This window comes from Lathamus discolor, chromosome 4 (assembly GCF_037157495.1).
Source record: "Lathamus discolor isolate bLatDis1 chromosome 4, bLatDis1.hap1, whole genome shotgun sequence".
Classification (NCBI taxonomy): Eukaryota; Metazoa; Chordata; class Aves; order Psittaciformes; family Psittacidae; genus Lathamus; species Lathamus discolor.
Window position 1 is genome coordinate 124,913,034 of NC_088887.1, and position 12,544 is coordinate 124,925,577.

General features: G+C 46.3%; 1 protein-coding gene across 1 annotated transcript in view; it reads right to left on the reverse strand.

Annotated features, from left to right (window-relative positions):
* The window catches only part of ACER3 (alkaline ceramidase 3), a 61,235-nt gene extending 48,933 nt beyond the window's left edge, over window positions 1–12,302 (reverse strand). The window contains exon 1 of the mRNA XM_065678884.1: window positions 12,127–12,302. Coding sequence (XP_065534956.1) covers window positions 12,127–12,229 — 103 coding nt within the window. The 5' untranslated portion in view covers window positions 12,230–12,302. The remainder of the gene's footprint in view (window positions 1–12,126) is intronic.
* Window positions 12,303–12,544: the final 242 nt, after the last annotated feature.

Genomic DNA, 12,544 nt, shown 5'->3' on the forward strand with positions numbered 1-12,544 from the left:
ACAGCTCCTTTACAGGCCATTTAATTCCCAATCCAATATATCCACAATTAACTGAACTACAAGGAATAAACTTGCATTACCATTAGCTCAGATGCCATCCTGTCATATTTTAATGGTGATTTCCTAGAGTGTGGGAAGCTACATGGAAAAGCAAGCCTAATTTCCCTGATAAACATGCACCTAAGATGATAGCAAGCAGCACAATTACTTTGAAGTACACCTGGAAGGGTTTTGCAAGTAAATTTCAAGTAAAAACAGTTGAGATAGGCAAATCATTTGAAATATCCATCTCAAAAGCTCACTAAAAGCAAGTGCTTACAGCTGGAAAATGCAATCAAAGTCTAAAGAGATTAGGCTGAGATGATGTAAAGTTAGAATATTACATGCAATAAGCTTGTTGTGGAGGGGCAGATTTGATTCTATTAGAACCTGTACTGGAAAACAAACTAAAAGCTATTTTAAATGTTATTTTAAGGCAGGTGGATGATGTCAGACTGGAAGGAAAAAACTGAGATGGAGAACTTTACTCTTCAACCACTAAGCAGTGACCAATATGTTATAGTGATCATCCATTTTATTTCCATCATACTTAACTCCCTCCAGCCTTTCTTCTTCTGTGCTGATGTCAGCATCCTGCCTTCCTGTGCAGTGTCTGCACCAACTCCTCTAAGCCTAAGGACCTGTCCAGAGCAGAAAGCACAGCTTGCAGATGCCGACAGTGTTAAGCTAGTGGAGTTCACCCAGCCCAGCATCAGGGAGTCCTTACCACAAACAGGGATACCAACTTGAGGCACAGCAATCTGTGGGTATCATCTCAGAGGCTCTGGTAGGACTCTTCCAGACACTGTGCAGTGTCATATGAGAGTTGAGCATTCAGGGAGCCCAATATGCTCACTGGAGGGTGGACAGCAGAGAATAAAGTCTGTCAGTGCTCCTCTCCAGGTACCTGTATCTTTAGTTTAGAGTAGCCTTTCTTCAAAATCCAATTCCTCTTGCTTCTTGTCAGTGTGGATTTGTCCTGGGTGTCCAGAGCAATTCAAGTACCTCCTGCCATTCTTTTGCATTTTGCCTTACTTGGATGGTAGGAAATTAAAGGTGAGATAAAGCATGACAAATGTAATGCATGTGGGGATAATGGAACTAGATAGCAACCACAGCCTGATTCAGATACACAGCAACCAAACACTGCCTCAAACACTGACTGGTGACATTCCCCCTCTTAGCAGCAGTACTAACAGAAAAGCCCATCTTGTAACTATCTTTTTTGCCAGGACTGCCTTAAATAAAAAAATCCTGGAACAGGAGATAAGAGAAAGGCACCTGACCTCAAAAATCCTCTTCTTAACTCCTAAATACCCAACTCCACCTCTTTCCTGTAAGCACCTTTTTCCTCTAAAGCCTTCATAGAGTCCAGTTAACACGCCAACCTTCAGCAAGAACTGTCAGCAGTACCCAATTAATTCACTAATCAAAGACTCAAAGGTTGTCACTCCTGGTCTGCAACTTCCAACTCCAACTCTACCCTTTAGTCACTGTCCAAGTCATTTCAAGACAACTTTCTTGTTCTTGCTTGAAACATAAGAAGAAAAGAATTGGCAGTTGCTTGTTTGCCCACAAACCTTGGCAAAAGCTATTTCCCTAGAGGGGAAATGAAGCTGCTTCTCCACAATGGAAGTAAGATCCAAGTCCAAATCTTAAGTATCTCACAATCTAAACCAAATTCAGGAAGAGATATACAATCCATTGATGGTTCAGGCTTTAAGACAGGCTGACGAAGTTGGGGCCGTTCAGCCTGGAGAAGAGAAGCTGCGTGGAGGCCTCAGAGCAGCTTCCAGTATCTGAAGGGGGCTACAAGGATGCTGCAGAGGAACTCTTCATCAGGGGCTGTAACAACAGGTCAAGAAGTAATGGGTTTAAACTGAAACAGAGGAAGTTCAGGTTGGATAGAAGGAAGAAGCTCTTTCCTGTGAGGGTGCTGAGGCGCTGGCCCAAGCTGCCCAGAGAAGTGGTAAATGCTTCATCCTTGGCGGTGTTCAAGGCCAGGATGGACAGAGCCTTGGGTGACATGGTCTAGCCTGAGGTGTCCCTGCCCATGGCAGGGGGTTGGAACTGGATGATCTTAAGGTCCTTTCCAACCCTATGTGTTCCATTGATTCTATGATTTTTGTTATAAATATAACTTACTATAGTACCTACACAATAGCAATTCATAAGGTTGGTGACAAGTTTCAGGCAGAAGTAAGTTTTGCCAAATAACGGTATGAAACAGTCAAAACACATACAGAAAATCAACCAAGCTCCCAGCACAAATGATGGCCTAAGTGGCAGAGGGAAAGCTTTCAGAAGACAGGTTTGAGAAAGGTGATAAAGTTCAGTAAATGCGGGGGGGGGGGGGGGGGGAAGTTAATACAAAAGCCATGTGGAAATCAGCATGGAAGAGTTTAAAGGCAGGAAAAAGAACTGAAGAGCTTGGAATGGAATATGCTTAAGAAAAGGAAATAGCTTCAAAGTATTTCTCTGCAGCCTAGAACAGAGAAAGGAAAATTAAATGGGATGGATTCAAGAGTTTTATGATTTGAGTACTGAGCTGATGTTAGCCATTGTACTGAAGACTGTATTCAGAGAGGCCCCACAGGAAGATAAAACTTGGGCCTTGAAACATTTAACAGCCACCAAACCCCAAAACTCCAAGTGAAAAGCAACTGTGATATCACAGATCACAAAGCCATAGCAGCTTGTGCAAGTGAACGAAAACAACATCTGCTGTATGATTTCACTACCAGGGCGCACTTCACTGCTGCCTTCTGAGGCATTTACACAATTCAATGGAGCCGATTCTTATTATAGATGTTGTCACCAGCATGATGAGCATACAAATTGGCAATGCTCATCTGATATTTACTCTGCTACTTGTAAAGCAAAATATTACCTGGAGCAACTCTCAGTGTATGTATTTTAGATTAAATATCTATTTACTCATAGAATGGTTTGGGTTGGAAGGGACCTTAAAGCTCATCCAATTCCAGTCCCCTGCCAGGGGCAGGGATATCTACCACTAGAGCAGCTTGCTCCAAGCCCCTGTGTCCAACCTGGCCTTGAGCACTGCCAGGGATGGGGCAGCCACAGCTTCTCTGGGCACCCTGTGCCAGCGCCTCAGCACCCTCACAGGGAAGAGCTTCTGCCTAAGAGCTCATCTCAGTCTCCCCTCGGGCAGGTTCAAGCCATTCCCCTTGGCCTGGCCCTACAGGCCCTTGTCCAAAGCCCCTCTCCAGGTTTCCTGGAGCCCCTTTAGGCACTGGAGCTGCTCTCAGGTCTCCCCTTCAGGAGCCTTCTCTTCTCCAGGCTGAACCAGCCCAGGTCTCTCAGCATGGCCCCAGAGCAGAGCTGCTCCAGCCCTCACAGCATCTCTGTGGCCTCCACCAGACTAGCTCCAACAGCTCCAAATCCTTCTTACCCTGCATGAGTTGCAAGATGCACCAACCATGCACTAAGGAGCTGCTGGGACCGGAGACAGCAACCAGAGCTCCTTTGAACATTTCTGCAGTGATTATTAAACCTTCCTTTTGTTTAAAACGCATCTTCCCAAGTGATCTGTGAAAGGCTTCAGCAAATATGGAATTACATGATTTATGTAGTTTCAGGCACACAGAAAGACACAACAATCCCCAGACTAAAGAGATGTTTGTCTTTCAATTATGACAACAGTTGCTTTTATCTCTGAGTAAGGGCTTATTTAAAGGCATTTAAAAGTCGGCAATGTTCCTTCACTCTTCTTCCATAGTTTGAGGATTCTGGGTGAGAGAAACAAGACACAAATAGAGAACTCACAACTAGTTTATTAATATAGGAAAATATAGAGATATTAACAGATGCAATAAAGGATACTTCTGATGTTTGCTTATCTTACCAACCCTAAAGACCCTGTGATGACAATCAGGAAACCAGCTCTGAGGATCATCATCACAGTGCGAGGTGGCAGGCTCAACCTTAGCGGGCATCCCCGCGGAGGCAGCGTTGACCCTGGGTGGTGAGGTTCTGCCTCCCCGCATTGCATGAGGCTTGGGCTTCTACACTAACAAAAACGCACACTCATTCCGATGCAGGGGCCAGCCTACGTTGGAAGAAGTGGCCAGCAATATCTAGAAAGGTCTCCAAGGGTCTAGACTTTTCCAGGGAGTTCTGAAGTGGAACTTTCCAGGTAGGAACCAAAGCTGGACTTTCCAGGAAGCAGCCAAAGCAGGACTCTCCAGGGAGGAGCCGAAGCAGACAAACAGTACTTTTCTATCTTTGTGTGTTTCACCACAGACCATTATCTACTGTCCCTGACACAACCCTCATTTATTTTACACTAATCTTCCTATTTCCAGCTGCAAATATTATCTTCTGCACATTTCTACCATGCAGCTCATAAACCTGCCTGCCTTAGTTTGTACACAAGCAAAATGCGGTTGTACAAATGCTACTGCTCTGTTACCATTTGGAGTGGCAGATATCCAACTGCCAGCTGCACAAGTGCTGAATATGAAGCACCAATTGCAGAGCAATCACTTTGTTAAACTGTATTTAAGGATTTTATTGTCACTTAGAAACTAAACACGCATGTGGTCCATTGCCACAGAGCCCATCAGGTTTTGAGCATATACATAACAGGATAGATAAATGAGAACTGTTGATTGGACAAATCATAGAATCACAGAATCAACCAGGCTGGAAAAGCCCTTTAAGCTCCTCCAGTCCAACCATTCCCAGCACTGCCAAGGCCACCCCTGCCCCATGGCACTGAGGCCTCGTCTCCACGGGGTGTGAACCCTTGCAGGGCCGGTGCCTGCAGCCCTGCCCTGGGCAGCCTGTTCCAATGCCTGAGCACCCTCTGGGGCAGGAATTGTTCCTCAGCTCCATCTAAACCTGCCCTGGGGCAGCTTGAGGCCGCTTCCTCTTGTCCCATCTCTTGTTCCTTGGGAGCAGAGCCCAGCCCCTCCTGGCTCCATCCTCCTGGCAGGCACTTGTAGGGAGCCATCAGGTCCCCCCGAGCCTTCTCCAGACTGAACCCCGCAGGTCCCTCAGCCGTTTCCCATCACACTTAGGCTCCAGGCCCTCCACCAGCTCCATTGCCCTTCTCTGGCCCCACCCCAGGACCTCAATGTCTCTCCTATAGTGAGGGGCCCAGAGCTGAACGCAGGATTCAAGGCGCGGCCTCACCAATGCCCAGTCCAGGGGGACAGTAACTGCCCTGGTCCTGCTGTCTATGCTATCGCTGATGCAGGCCAGGATGCCATAGACTTTCCAAAAGCCTCTGACCCTGGCTTTCAATGTAATCTAAACTGTGATGAGATGAAAGTTAAAGTTGGATTAGAAAGTGGCAAAGAGACTAAAAGAAAAGGAAGAATTAAAAAAAATAATCATTAATTGTGGCTAAATGCATCAAAACACTGCTACAAAATTATCTTCAGATTTAAGTATATACATTTACAACCTGGAAGGGAAATAGTGCAACAATATTTGCCACTGATTCGAAATCGCACAGAATCATTAAATTAGAAAGCATGACAGCAGAGACCATCTGTCTGGCTTTGGAGTTTACTTCCTCTGTATTACACTTTGAAGGACGGAATCCTTCTTTCAACTTCTTTTGTCTGCAGCACAAAAAGCAAGCTTGAAGTGCTCATCTTAAGAAGCATCCCACAAATGAGCACTGCTCTGAACACCCCACTCCACTTTACAGCCATCAGCAACTAGATGAATGTTCGCTTTACCTTTTCACCCCTATTGTCTCCTATTTTGAGGGGGCTCCTTCAAGGAATCAGGGAAATTAGGAAAGGTAACCTAGGATGTGGCTTCCTGAAGTCAGTTCATTAAAGTTACACACTCAAACCCCTTTCAATCTTCAAGTGAGGTTGTGACATCGTCTTCTCTCAAGTCACACTTCAGAACTCATCTGTGTCATGGTGTGACTTTAATTCAGACACAGCCACACAGCTGGGCTGATCACACCCAATTAATCCTGATGCTTCTTCCTTCACCTGCCACTTTATTTGTGAAAGGACAGAGCTCTTGAAGGCAGAGGTGGCTTTATTTAACTCACACGTATAGTACCCAGCCCAAGTCTCTGGCTGCTTTCCAAAGCCTCTGGCTAAAGAGGCGAAATACAGCAGGATGCCCAGGAGGAAGAGATGACAGTACATGTGTAGCAGTTAAAATTCAGTATTAATGACTTTGTCTTTAATACGTTTTACAAGTTGTTAAATTCTAAAGTAATGATCCCCATGCAAAACAGAAACCTATGAATCCTTGACAACTGTCTTTTTTGAGCCAAGTTTGAAAACAAAACCCAGTACTTTTGTGTCACTGTTCACAATGTAGAGAAGTTTTGGATGGCAGTCTATGGATTAATGAGATATCTCACAACACAGGTAACCTCGCCTCAGTCTCTTAGCTCTTACGTACAAATAGGAAGGATTAGCGAAGAGCAGCAGGACAGAAACATGGGCAGTTTCTCATGATCTGTTGATATTTTTCCCTAAACAAGGGTCCCATGAGGAGAGCACAGTTACAAATATTAGTTTACCAGAGCTCTAATGAACACAAAAAGCAATGGATTTACTTGTGGCAACGAAGCTGTTGGAGAAAGTACAGAGGAGGCCAGGAAGATGATCAGGGGCTGGGAGTGCCTCCTGTAGGAAGACAGGCTGAGAAAGTTGGGTCTGCTCAGCCTGGAGAAGAGAAGCTGCGTGAAGACCTCAGAGCAGCTTCAGCGTCTGAAGGGGGCTACAACGATGCTGGAGAGGGACTCTTCATCAGAGACTGGAGTGACAGGACAAGGGGTAACGGGTTCAAACTGAAACAGGGGAAGTTCAGGTTAGATATAAGGAGGAAGTTCTTCCCTGTGAGGCTGGTGAGGTGCTGGCACAAGGTGGCCGGAGAAGCTGTAGCTGCCCCTTCCCTGGCCAAGGTCAGGCCAGGTTGGACAGAGCCTAGGGTGACATGTTCTAGTGTGAGGCATCCCTGCCCATGGCAGGGGGTTGGAACTGGATGATCTTAAGGTCCTTTCCAATCCAAACCATTCTATAATTCTATGATAAGAAAAATAAATCAATCTTTTATTAAATGAAGGCAGCAGAATGTACTGAGACAATACCAGAAGCCAAGAAAGAAACTATTTCCCCAATTCCTTGAGAAGCCTGAATCTATATCCGGATGCTTGCTGCTGTAAATGCCAATGTACACTATCTCTAAAGCAGTCACGTTGTAGATGACGCATATTACTCATGGACAATGATAGCTCTAGGCAATATTTCACACACCCCAAGTCTGATCCAAACTGAAACACAGAACTGGGTTGATAACAACAAATGCTCCCTTATTCAGAATTATAAGCCTTCAGGTAGCACACAGGGCTCCTTTAAGGTATTTGTATAAGTTAATACTACTCTCTCTGTTTTCAACAAAGGGAATCTATGAGGATTAGTTATATCCATTCCTCATATTCTACAAGATAAACCCTTCTTACAGGAATGACAGGGATTGCAAGAAGGGTAAGGCACTTGTCACATCAAAACAGACCCCCAAACCTGAACACTCTGTGGGCTAAACTGCCCTGAAACATCAATCCTGCTAAAATAAGGAGTAAACTGTAACATTTAAGCACTTAGTGTTAAAGAACAGCACTTACATTTGACCTTGTTCTGTTTGCTTGGGTGAGAGGATGCTGGTTTTATCTATTATTTTTAGCAGTAGTAGTAGTATTATGCACAGTGTGAGGCTTCCCTGCCCATGGCAGGGGGGTTGGAACTCAAAATCTTTTCCAACCGAATCCATTCTATGACTCTATGATTATTATTTAGCCTAAGTTGTACAAAAGCTTGAGCAATTCAGCATACAAGCTTTTGGAGCTGGAAAAGATTAGTTAAACCCAAAACCCACATCTACTCCTTGACCTCTAGCACTCAGAAGTCAATTCAGAACTCCTGTGAAACCCTGAATAAAGGAATTACTACACTACCAATAGATTTGATCAGTGAGGGATGGAAGAGTTGTTTTAGGGCTTAACATAGTGTCCAAAAACCACGTAGATGAGGCCCTCAGTGACATGGTTTAGTGGTGGTCTTGGCAGTGCTGGGGTAATGGTTGGACTTGATGATCTTAAAGGTCTTTTCCAGCCTAGTTGATTCTATGATAGTAAAATAATTCTCTTCCACTGTTCTTTTCCATTTCAATTGCTTTAATATTGTACAGCAGGATATGGAGCAGTTAGTCATCCACCTCCATAAGGGAGGCAGACTGGCGGGGTACAGTCTCAGAAAGGCAACAAAAGGCATTTTTCGCTATTTTAAAACAAATGAATTTGAATACAGGTCATTGTGTTCGGAGCACATAAAGAGAATGCAAATACGAAGTGCTACAAAAAACCACCTTCACATCTCTGAATGCGTACAATTGATCGGCTGCCATCATTTACACCAGCTCTCTAAGGAGGGAATGGCAAAGAACTGCGTGTAGGCTTCTGGAACACAATGCAGCAATTTGTACTAAAATTAGCAGATTACAAACAAATTGCTAAATGGCACAAAAGATTTAACTTGCACAAGCTTTCAATTTTTCTCTTCAGCCCCAAACCTAAGGAACACATAGTATTTGATTTGGACCTGACAGCATCCTTCAAGAGCTGGGCCTCCAATAGTTTCTTATCAATTATTTCTAGCAAACATTCAATGCAAAAGTTTTAAATACCATAGTATCATAGAATTACAGAATGGTTCAGTTGGAAAGGACCTTAAATCATCCAGTTCCAACCCCACTGACACGGGCAGGGACACCTCACACTAGACCAGGTTCCCAAGGCTCTGTCCCACCTGGCCTAGAACACTGCCAGGGATGGGGCATTTATCACTTCTTTGGGCAATCTGTGCCAGGGCCTCACCACCCTCACCATCAGCTTAACTAAGTGGTATAAGGATAGTGAGAATTCAGAAACCAATTTTCACTCTTCTGTGAGGTAACATTTAAAGTAACACAGGCTGTGCATGAGTTTTAAAAGCAGCATCATCAAAAATGACCACAGTGCGAGAGACAAGAATTATTTAACTTAATACGCAGCCCAGAAAGCCAACTGTATCCTGGCTTGCATCAAAAGAAGCGTGACCAGCAGGTCGAAGGAGGTCATCCTGCCCCTCTACTCTGCTCCAGGGAGACCTCACTTGGAGCATTGCGTGCAGTTCTGGTGTCCTCAACATAAAAAGGACATGGAACTGTTGAAACAAGTCCAGACGAGTGCCATGAGAATGATCAGGGAACTGCAGCACCAGTATCTGAAGGAGGCCTATAAGGATGCTGGGGAGGGACTCTTCGTTAGGGACTATAGTGATAGGACAAGGGGTAATGGGTTAAAACTGAAACACAGGAAGTTTAGATTGGATATAAGGAGGAAGTTCTTTACTGTGAGGGTGCTGAGGCACTGGAATGGGTTGCCCAGGGAAGTTGTGAGTGCTCCATCCCTGGCAGTGTTCAAGGCCAGGCTGAACAGAGCCTTGGGTGCTATGGTTTAGTGTGAGGTGTCCCTGCCCATGGCAGGGGGCTGGAACTGGATGATCTTGAGGTCCTTTCCAACCCGAACTATTCTATGATTCTATTTACATATATAAGTACTTATGTATATATATTTATGTACTTTCTGGTTTGTTTGCCATCTGAAGTTAAATTTTCAACAGATTAAGGAGGCCATAAAGACACAGAAACTGACAGAAGCTCACTGGGCCACACAGACCCTGACTATACTCTCAGCTCTTCTGCTAGAGGAACTAGATTGCAGGGTAATGTCTCTCTCATCTTCAAAAGTCATTAGTAGCTACAGATGAAGTCTTTTAGAGGAAGTTAGGAAAGTTGCTTTATGAAACCCCTTGGTTGCTTTATGAAAGATACACTGCCAACCAACTTTTGCTGCCTAAGATTGAAATGCAGTGGGTTCATATTAGAAGTAATAATTTCCTCTGACCCTAAAAGTGCAATTACAGAATTAACGCTAAAGAAAATCCTGATATCTTCACTGGAATTATCTACTGTTAAGCTAGTTAATTATCTACTGTTAAACTCAAATAAAGTGGCCTTATTTACAGTTTTGCTTTTAAACCTGGGCCATTTAAATGCTTTAATTTACAGCACAGCCCTCATAGACGTTTATTTCAGTGCAACACACCAACAAACACCAAAACCTTGAGGAGGGACCAGAACTCCTATAATCAGTCCCTTTTTCTTCAGAGCGTGCACATCTTTCCACCTCCCACCCTTAATCTCATCTTCCTTCTGCATAATCTAGCAGCAGATGAAAAGTATCAGTTCACGAAGGCAACAACGTAGGGATTATTTCCAAAATCTGCATGCCAGCCAAATTTATCTTCACATAGGTGAAGCAACAGCGAGTGCTTCCTCTTCCCTGGGAGGATTAGCTCACCCCTTACATTTTACCCCAAGGAAGACACAAAAATACCTACGCTGCAAAAGCCTCATTCTATTTAAAAACTTTTAAGTTTGTCCTGTTTTTAAGTGTTTAATTTTGTTCCCTCTTCAGCCCTGTCTCTTCTCAGCCATAAATCTCCCCACCAACATCCTTTTTCCTTGGAGTTTCTATGCTGCCTATGCTACTGTCATTCAGATCCTGTACTCCTTCCCATTCCCACACTCGGAAACCTCTTTCACAGCTATTCCTTTCAGTCCTTCACCCATGTCAGTGTTTGTAACCAGCAGCCTGGCATGGACGCCCAGAACCTTCCACCTCCTGCATGCCAAGCTCTTCCAAAGCGCTGCTGAAGCATCCCAGCTATGCAAAAGGACTTCTTGGATTGCCCACTCCAAGCACTTCAGGGTAGGTTGGCACCCGCACTCCAGTACTATTTTCCTAGGGTCTTAACGCTTCAAAAGCGGCTGCTTATCTTATACACGTGAAAGCTTTTAGGAGGAAAGGGCGTCCGTCAGGTGGTAGCACATAACTACAACTACTACACCCTTTAAAGTCACTGCCCAGGGTACAAAACCACACAAGTTTTCAGCAAAACAACAGTGATAGAGGGCTTGATCCTTTACCAGCTCCTGCAATATACCCCTTTCTCAAGCACTCAATGACCCTGTAATAAACCACCTTCTTTTATCCCTGGAGACATTCATGGCCAGGTTGAATGTGGTTCTGGGCAATCTAATCCAGTTGAGAATGACCCTGCTCGTTGCAGGGGGGTTGGACTAGATGAACTCTGAAGGTGGCTTGCAACCCAGGCTATGATTCTTCCTTCCCTAAAATGCAATGAATATACCTGACTGCCTCTCTAACAGAGTTTAGAGGTTCAAACAACAGACTGCTCTCTTACCAGCACTCTTAGCAACCCTAAAAGCCCCACAACCTGCAACAGAGCAACTCTGCAAGCTACTCCAACTCCCACCACCTGCAGCAGAGCAACCTGATGATGGTCAAGACCCACCAAAGTCCAGCTGGGCAAAGGTGCCTCTCCTGGGTGAAGATGCCCCTTCCATACAAAGATACCTTCTCCCTCTTTGCTTTCCTTCAACAGCTTCACATGGGTTGACTGCCCACGGCTGGGCACATACTCCCATCTCATGGGGACCAGAGCTGCAGACCCACAGCACGAACAACCCAAGCACAACTGGGTTCACCCATCCATACAGTGCCACACAACCACCCCTGCCGCAGCACCGAGACCCCCCCCCGGCCCCAAACCCACCTCACCCCACATCAGCTGCCCCTTGATGCCTCCCCATACCCCTGAACACCCTCCTCCTGCCCCACCACCACTTCAGACACAGGCCGTAGGGATGGAGGGACCCAAACAACACACGGGGACAGAGGAGACCACACCACCCCCTCCTTCAGACACGGATTTGAGGAGGAAGGAGACAGGAAAACACCCATTTCCACCCACCGGCGCTGGCTAAAGGGCAGGGGCCCCGTTACCCCGCTGTTTGCCCCACTGAGGGAACAGGGGCCATGGGGCAAGGGGGGGAATTCCCTGCCGTGGGGCCTAGTCGGTGGGGTGCAGGCACGGAGGGCTGGGGAGGAGGGGGGGGGAGTTGGTGTGACTGAAGCAGCAGCGGGACGCGGCTCCCGGGGCCAGGGCGGCCACTCACAGAACTCGGCGATGTAGTAGGAGACGACGTAGTTCTCCTCGCACCACTCCAAGGTGGAGGTCGGCGCGCCCCAGTAACCCTGCCGGTCAGCGGCCGGAGCCATCGCTGCGTCCGCTTCAGGCCGGAGCGGAGCACAAGGGGAAGGAGGGAGAAGGGCGCCGGGCCCGGAGCACGGCGGCGGCCTGGGCCCGCCTCGGGAGGGGAGGAGCCGCCGCGGTGGGAGCGGGGCCCTGAGGGGTTGCCATGGCGACGGGCTGCGGCCTGCGGGCGCGGAGGAGGCCGCGCTGGTCTGAGGAGGGGGGAAAACACGGAAAGGAAGGAAATACGGAGGGGAAAAAAGGCGGATTTCGGGAAAATCTGACTGGAAAGAGCGGCTTTATGGCTCCGAGGGCTCGCGTTACGCGCCGGTGGAGCGGAG